General features: G+C 38.3%; 1 protein-coding gene and 1 pseudogene across 1 annotated transcript in view; both read left to right on the top strand.

The window, feature by feature from the left end:
• The first annotated feature begins 4,971 nt into the window (after positions 1-4,971).
• Positions 4,972-5,928, top strand: LOC144654987 (histamine H2 receptor-like; annotated as a pseudogene).
• Positions 5,929-8,156: 2,228 nt separating this feature from the next.
• The window catches only part of LOC144654986 (melatonin receptor type 1A-like), a 921-nt gene continuing 435 nt past the window's right edge, over positions 8,157-8,642 (top strand). Inside the window, exon 1 of the mRNA XM_078515213.1 lies at positions 8,157-8,642. This exon is cut by the window's right edge and continues 435 nt beyond it. Within this exon, the coding sequence (XP_078371339.1) occupies positions 8,157-8,642 (486 nt within the window).

Here is an 8,642-nt window from a genome sequence, read left to right as displayed (position 1 = left end):
TTTTTCGACTTATTTGCTTGTTTACAAGCAAAAGGAAGGAGAATAGCGGTTAAGTGGGGTAATCTGGAACCACATTCTTGTTAACTCTCAAGGGACTATTTTAATTTCTCAAGGGATTTCTTTCCGCTGTGGGTGACGAAAGGGTCTCTCATTAGTATTGCGTCAACACTTGTGATCTCGTGGAAAAACGTGACTTGTCACATGTATAAACGTTATATAACAATTATTTTTAAACGTGAGTATTTCAAATCAGATATGACACAACTAATCGAGAATGTGAGTGGTTCAGCACATGAAGGCAACGTATAAGTCTTTCACAGACTAAAGCGACGCTAATATGTAACCTAAAACGATTAAGAAAGCAAGTTTGTACTGGTACAAGCGTCTCACACACTAAAGGGGCGCTATTATTTAACCTAAAACGATTAAGAACGCAAATTTGTACTGTTACAAGTCTTTCACATACTAAAGCGGCGCTAATATTTAACCTAAAGGATTTGTTTCCGCGACAATCGATTGCGTTAGTCACGCTAAACACGAGTAAATAATCATTTATTCGCGTTCTCAATTCAAGGGATTTCTTTTCGGTGTGGGTGAACAAAGCGTCAGTCAACACTTGCGTTTTCGTCGAATAAACGTGACTTTTCAAATTTACAAACGTTACATAACAATTTTTACACGTGAGTAGCTCAAGTGAGACATGACATAACCAATGGAGAGTGTGAGCGATGCAGCGCACGAAAGCAAGAACGGAAATTTGTATTGGTAAAAGCACGTCACACACGAAAGGGACGCTAATATTTAACCTAAAACGATTAAGAACACAAATTTGTACTGTTACAAGTGTTTTACGTACAAAAGCGGCGCTAATATTTAATCTAAGGCATTTGATTTCGTTACAATCGATTGCGTGACTCACGCTAAACGGGAGTAAACAATCATTAATTCGCGTTCTTTCAGATAGATAGACTTATGCAGAATGTCTGGGGTTCTAGGACAATTTCGGGGCAGTTTTAATTTAGAATGTGATGTGGAAGTGTATAGACTGTTTTAGTTACTACAGTTGTCTGGTGTGCGCTGTGGCGGATTCTACCGATATCAATGCTTCTTTGTGTGTAAAGTATTTAGGTAAGCTAAGTTATAATATTTGTACTGGTACAAGTCTTTCACACACTAAAACGTTGCTAATAGTTAACCAAAAGGAACTCATTTCGTGACAATTGATTATTTCTGCTGAGTTGCACAATTTAGAATTGCAACATTCAATGCAGGTGTAAAGTGATATTTACAAGTTTTTTTTGTAGCCTGTTGTGAAATTACTTCCGCTGGAAGCAGTAATCACTATTAAAAAGTTTTTGCTTCTGTTCAGAAGTTAATGCATCGCCATTAGAAAAAAAACAGCAACTGTTTTACTGGAAATGTAGTCGTTAGAAATGGCATGTGTAGCTGTAAGGTAAAGAATAACGCGAGGAGAAGCGGCTTTTGGTAATATCCAAACGAAAATTTACTTCTGAATGTGGGGTTAAGATTGCGTGACGAGACAAAAGGTAACTATGTCGTTCGTAACCTTTATCGCGAACCCTGCATTAAGCCGAGTAGAAATCTTTCTAACTCGAAAGGAAACAACTATTTCGATTGAAGGCAAGCGTCAAAGTTTACCATTTTTAACCAAGCCAAAGTATATGAGTCGCAAAGCGCCCATCCGTCGCGACTGACAAATACAGCATTTCCTCCGCGAAAATAAAAAAAATGCTTGAACTGACAGACGTTTGAATTCTTCCATGATATGTTCGAACAACAACGCCCATGATAAACCTTCAACTCATACTAACTTCATGCAAAAAAGTCGATATCTCGAAGAGATCTTTGATTTATGAACCGGTTTTTACAGATGTACATAGTTTAAGGAGGCTCAAAACAGCAATTTACATACGAAGCTTAAGATGTCTATTCGTTCTTCTTCAGGTGGCCAATATAAATACCTAATAGTGCAATTTTGGTCGGAAAGTTTAGTTAAGGCATGGTTCTTATGTTGGCGATTCGCAGTCCGTGATTTCTTAACAACAGTTACAAAAACTGATATTTCCTAATTGGAGGATCAGACCCCTCTGCAGCCCCCCCCCCCCCCCGCCCACCCCCATCTCACTTATACGCTTTGTAACACCGATGGCGGTACGAAAAGCAATTACAGCAAATAGTAATAAGGATAATATACCAATTACTTCGTTTGGGTTGAATCTCTCTCAAAAAATGTAAGCTTATGTCAATTTAACAATAATGTTTTGACTTGTGAAATTTAATTAAAAACGCTGCTTCTTATTTTTAGTTGTACATAAAAGAACAGCGTTCGACCTGTAAGGTCAATGTCGAACTTAACTTGGAGCGTAAATTATTCAAGAATCATCTAATAGCAGGTCAAGTTATTACTGAGGGAAAATTGCATCCAAACGGCCGATTACTTTAGCCAGTCTTAACACCAGTGTTTATAACTCATTTGCTTCTGAATACGAAAGAAATTCTTGCGGAAAACATTCATGTCTCAACCCAGAGAAGATACAAGAAGCCTGCCAACAGTCGCCGCACAAACTTCCATCTTGGTTCTAATGATATCACTGTCACTCGCGGGAAACTCACTTGTTTGCCTCGCTTATTACCGAAACAGGAGATTACGCACTATTACTAATTTCTACGTGCTGTTTCTTTCTATATACGGCTTAATTTCTGCCACGTTTATTTTTCATTTTGCCGCAATCGCCTCGGGCTTACGCAAGTGGCCATTCAATAGCAACTTCTGCAAGTTTGATGGATTTTTATCTTACTTTATTGCTGTAGTGACGCTTGGTACACTGGTGCTAACGGCCGTAAATCGCTATTTTTGCGTAGTTAAACCTGGACTTTACCCCGTTCTCTTCACAAAGAAGAAAACAATCTTTTCGATCGTCTTCATGTTGCTATTTACACTAATCGCAGGGTTAGCATTTGTGCTAGTCACAAACATTTTATTTGTGTGGCATCCTGAATATTTATTCTGTGAAATCAGCATCAGACATGAGGTCTTAATGCCCGTGTACATAACATTCTCTGTTGGTCTTCCCATGTGTTTAATCTTATTTTGTTACGGAAGCGTTTATCGCGCCATTAGACGACATAACGTTGCCGTCAATCCCTCTTTGCAAGGAACAACAAGCCAAGGAACGGTAAGCGTACACGAGATTCAAGCATCTCGCGTTCTCCTGGCCGCAGTTATTGGATTTTGCTTTTGTTGGACTCCGGCAATAGTTGTAAGCTGCTTAGAGAGAATTGCACAGCTTTCCATGCCACCATTTTGGCAGTGGCTTTACGGACTATCTCCTGCTTTGAGCTCGTGGATCAACCCAGTTATATACGGCGTCATGAATAGAGCCATGGGGAAAGAATTTTTGAAATTACTTAGATGCCAAAGCCAAAACAGTAACTGAGATAACTCTCTTGTTTCATAGAAACTGTGGTTTGCGAGTGTGTGGACAAACACTTAAATCACTTATTGGTTATGAAAGTTCCCAGTGAATTGAAGCAAATAAACCTTCGGAATATGATCATTATGTTCACGGAATCGAGAGGAAAACGAAGCTTTCACGGCGTCAAAACAAAATATGAAACCTTAGGTTTAACTGATTGTATAGTTGTGTTTATCGTTGATTCTCTCCCCCCCCCCCCCTCCCCCCCTTAAAAATTCATTTACCACTTAACTTCACTCTGAGACAAGTAATCGGTCTAGTTATTGTTGTGTCGATCTGTTAACGGGAGACTGCTGAAAAGCAGACTTAAGCCGATGTTAGGTACAGTCCTGGGGAAACAGTATTAAGACGATTTTAAAAATGTTTTATTTGTCAACTTGCGCTGTTTAGTAGATGGTCAAGGTGTGAATTTTAAATTGATGTATGCTCTAACAACGCGTGGGTCACAAAAAACAAATTTGGAGGAAAAATCTCACTCGGGGAGGGGTGTAATGCACTATGAGTAACGCAAGTTAGCCAATAAATACTGTAAATTGTGGGGAGCAGTTTTATTGTTTATGGTTTCTCTTAAGGTGGCTGGCGACAGTTTCCAGCACTTTCAAGACTTAGTCTTCTTGTCATTTTGGAAAATTTGGAAAACCCGTGCCAATAAGAGTTGAGCATTTTTTTCAAGAGCATTATAGAACATTTGAAAATTGCAAATGTAAGTCCAATCTTTTTACAATTATTTGATGGTTATAAGGGGATGTGACGTCACATAGCATCGTTAAATCCGCCATCTTGATTTTGAGTTTTTTTTTTACTGGAGGGTATAATTATCACCAATTTCACCCAGTACTGATATGTAAAGAAAAATAAGTAGGTCGCCTGCAAATGAGTCTTTACAAAGCTTTCACAATACGATTTCAGAACACCTTACTACCTTTTGCAGTTGAATTTTCCCTATTTGTTGAAGAAGATGTATCACGCCGAGTTTATTATCGCTTTTTTCACTTGTCGTGCATCGTAAGGGAAATGTTTTCAAAACATCTTTGTATCTTTGACTTGACTGTACAATCAAAACATTGTCCTAAAAATGCAGAAACACCTGTAATTACTTTATGGAGGGTATAATTATCACCAATTTGACCAAGTACTAATATGTAAACAACAAATAGTAGGTCACATGCAAATGAGTCTCTACAAAGCTTTCACAATACGATTTTAGAACAGCTTGCTACCTTTTGCAGTTGAATTTTCCCTGTTTGTTGGAGAAGATGTATCATGCTGAGTTTATTATCGCTTTTTTCATTTGTCGTGCGTCGTAAGGGAAATGTTTTGAAACATCGTTGCATCTTTGACTTGACTGTGCAATTAAAAAATTGTCCGACAAATACAAAAAGAAAAAGCGGCTGAACCTGTTAAACTTAACTGTTTTCTCAGTTCAAGATTAGGCGTGCAAGGGTTTGAAATACCTTCTACTTTACGGCAAGCAATGGAACAGACAACAGACGATTCACGAAGCCTTACGGCGGTCATCATACACACCGTTCTACTAACCTTGATGACAATTTCGTCACTTACAGGAAACTCGCTCGTTTGCTTCGCTTTCTACCGAAACAGGAGACTGCGAACTATTACAAATTTCTACGTGTTGTCTTTGGCAGTAGCTGACCTAATTGTGGCTACGATCGTATTCCCTTTTCGCACAGTCTCTTCAGGTTTACGCAGATGGCCATTCAGTTACAAGTTTTGTCAATTCAACGGTTTTCTTACCATTAACTGGGCGTTGGTCTCGCTTTGCACTCTGGCGCTCACATCAGTGAATCGTTATATTTGTGTTGTTACGCCGAAAAAATACGCCGTCTTCTTCACTAAAAAGAAAACTATCGTTTCGATTATCTTCTTTTGGATTTTTGTACCTGTCTTTTATCTAATTTTTTATTTTGTAACGCATACCTCCTTCCGATACACTTCTAAGAGCTTGTTTTGTAAAGCAAATAATCGCGACAAGGATACTGAGAAGGTTATTTATATCAGCTTTTCGTGTTTTATTTTTCTCACAATGTTAGTAATTTTATTTGGTTATGGCAGGGTCTATCGCGTTGTTAGACAACACAACAGGGCCATCGCCCCTTCTCTACAGCATGCTACAAACAGCCAACGAACAGTTCGTGCACAAGAGATAAAGACCTGTCGAGTACTTTTTGCTGCTGTGTTTGGTTTTTGTATCTGCTGGATCCTTCTATTGTTTTAACAGTTTTAGAATATTGTTTTGGAATATCTATTCCTACCGTTGCAGAGTCGATACGTGTGTTGTTTGCTTCTATCTCTGCGTGGATAAACCCAATAATTTATGGCGTCATGAACCGAGCCATGCGGAAGGAGTTTGCAAACATATTACTCTGTCGGAAAGGAGGTTAGGTAGGAATGTATAGTAAATTGTTTCAGCCTCTACCACGGCATGTAAAGTTTTTATTTGCACAATGACAAACAGCAAAGAGAAACTACGTTCGTAAACTATAACTTGATTTTGCCAATGAAGGAAAGAATACTCGCCTTTTCCCACTGCTATTTCTTCCTCTCACATTTACGATTGTTTGTGAGCACTTATCTGCCTTATGGAGAGCTAAACATTCATTGATTGATTGATCATGTGGAAGACAAAATCTAACTACTGCACAGTTTTAAAAAAGCGACATAGCAGCCTGCCATGCATGTTGTTTAACGTTGTCATAACTTACAAATCTATGACCTGAAAATAAATGGACACAGAAGTTTCTAAATTTTAGAGACGAACTTTTACTGAAAGAAAAGTGGAAGAGCAGTAGAAAATTTCTTAACAGTAATTAAAAGATCACCCTTTGTTAACAATGCGTGGGGCATGAGGCTGTGTAATACGAGGTTGCATACATATTTATCATTCGATACATTTTTACTTCCATTTCATTGGCCGGGAGCCCACCACGTGATCTATATAACTGCCTACAAATAATATTCTGCTAATGTGCATGAATTAGTGTATGACAGTGATTTTGCTGCAAATAATATGCTGCTCATGCGTAGTTGTGTCCACTGCCGAGAAAAATAGCAGCTGGTTTCCCAGATATGTAGAAGAGCGGTTGGATAATAAAAACTTTATTTAATAACTTTATTTATCCTGGTTGACCGGTCAGTCAATCAAAGATAGAGATTGACTGGTATCAATCGGTGACCAGTATAAAATTACAAGCATAAAATTTACAAGCATAAAAAATTACTAGCAAAAAATTTAAAATTACAAATCTAAAAAGTGTGAATTCGCCTACTAGTCCCGAAAAACAGCAAAAATGCAAAGAAGGCAATGGAATTTCCTCTTATTGTATTTCGACAATACATTGTATCTGAAAGAGAGAGCATTGGATAAAGACCAGCTCGTATTAAGGAAGGCGACGTTACGCTTTCGTCTGCATGAATTAAGCAAAAAAAGTGCGATTCCCACGCAGTTCCCGAAGGTACTTGTGCAAAATTAATTCAGTGATCGAATGATAAAACAAGTATTAAACTCAGTTTTCGCAAAATATCGTGATTTGTCAGTGTCTCGCAGAAAAATTGATTGATTTGTTCGCCACTGACAAATCACGATATTTTGCTCAATCTCGTCCAATAATTGTGAAGTTAGCGGCAAACATGTGGTTTTAACGCTCGTGTTTGTAACGACCTACATTGGTCACCCTTTGTGTTTAAAAATACTTTTTGTTATGGAAGTGTTCATCGCGCCATAAGACACCACAACTCACAACAGAAGTCTTTGGAGGTCTTCTTGTGATCTTGGAAACTTCGGAAGACCTGTGTCAATCAAAATTGAGCAATGTTTTTAAGTACATCATTGAAAATTGCATATCATTTCCAAACGCGAGTACGTCCGTTTTCACAATGCGCCTGAGAAAAATACATGGCTTGCGTCGTCCGTCGACTGGACGCTTACTGAAGACAATGTTCTTGTAGGACTGAAAAATATCGAGTGATTGCTATTAGGTGACATGTGATCTCCTTTCAGAAGAAGAGCGAATAAAGATTGGGACATGAGTTTAACGCCCTTGGGATAAATAATTACTCAGAAGTCCTTTGCATTGTCTTTGTTAAACAACAGCGAAAGTTTCGATTTGGTTCAATGTTTTTCATTTCGTTTACACAAAATTTAAAGATGAAACCATTACACGCATACCCTTGGTGGGACGAATTAAAAGTCAGTGGAAAATTATTTTACGCAAGTTCAAATTTCGTCCTGCTGCTCAAGACAAAGTGTTTAAGTTTTACTCAATGAGACTCTCTTTGCAAAAATCTTGGGGATCATGCGCTTGTCTTAAGTCCTTGGCAGGTGTGAAAAAGCAAATAGTAATTACCTTTTCTAGGTATAATGTCTTACCGAGAGGAAACACAGACAAATTTAATCTATACTGATACCACTTTGCTTAGCTAATAAAACAGGAGCTTTCAATTTGTAAATTTGCATAGTGCGATTAATTTTAAAACCGAACTAAGAGCTGACCCGAAACATCCACTATGTTTGATATCTCGCAAGTGCTTCACTTTCGGATCAATCAGCCAATTACTTAACGTTACCAGCTCTTGAAAACTGTATTTGTGATCTGTCTTCAAATGATCGCAATGGCAATATGGCCCAAGAAAAAAATAATCATGGCTGAAGAAAGAGACGACACAAGAAGCTTAACAACAGTCGCCATACACACCATAATTTTGGTTCTATCCACGATTTTGACTTTCGCTGGAAACTCGCTTGTTTGTCTAGCGTTGTACCGAAACAGAAGATTACGAACTGTTACGAATACGTATGTGTTATCTTTGGCAGCAACTGATTTAGTGGCGTCCATGTTTGTATTTCCTTTTAACACGATCGCTTCTGGTTTACGCAGATGGCCATTCAATTTCAGCTTCTGCCAATTCAACGGTTTCATTTCTTATTTTTGGGGTGCAATGACAGTGAATATTTTGGCGTTGACGGCCGTCAATCGTTACATTTGTATCGTAAAACCTAATCTTTATACTGCTCTGTTCACAAGGAAGAAATCGCTTTTCTCGATCCTGTTGCTTTTGCTGCTTTCACTGGGGGCTTTCTTTACAGCAATTTTCGCCACCCCAATTTTCTTCCAATGGTTTCCGATT

This window comes from Oculina patagonica, chromosome 5 (genome assembly GCF_052425735.1).
Source record: "Oculina patagonica isolate OP01 chromosome 5, crgOcupat, whole genome shotgun sequence".
Lineage (NCBI taxonomy): Eukaryota > Metazoa > Cnidaria > Anthozoa > Scleractinia > Oculinidae > Oculina > Oculina patagonica.
Note: the sequence above shows the minus strand (reverse complement) of the source record. Positions and strands in the feature narration are given on the sequence as shown.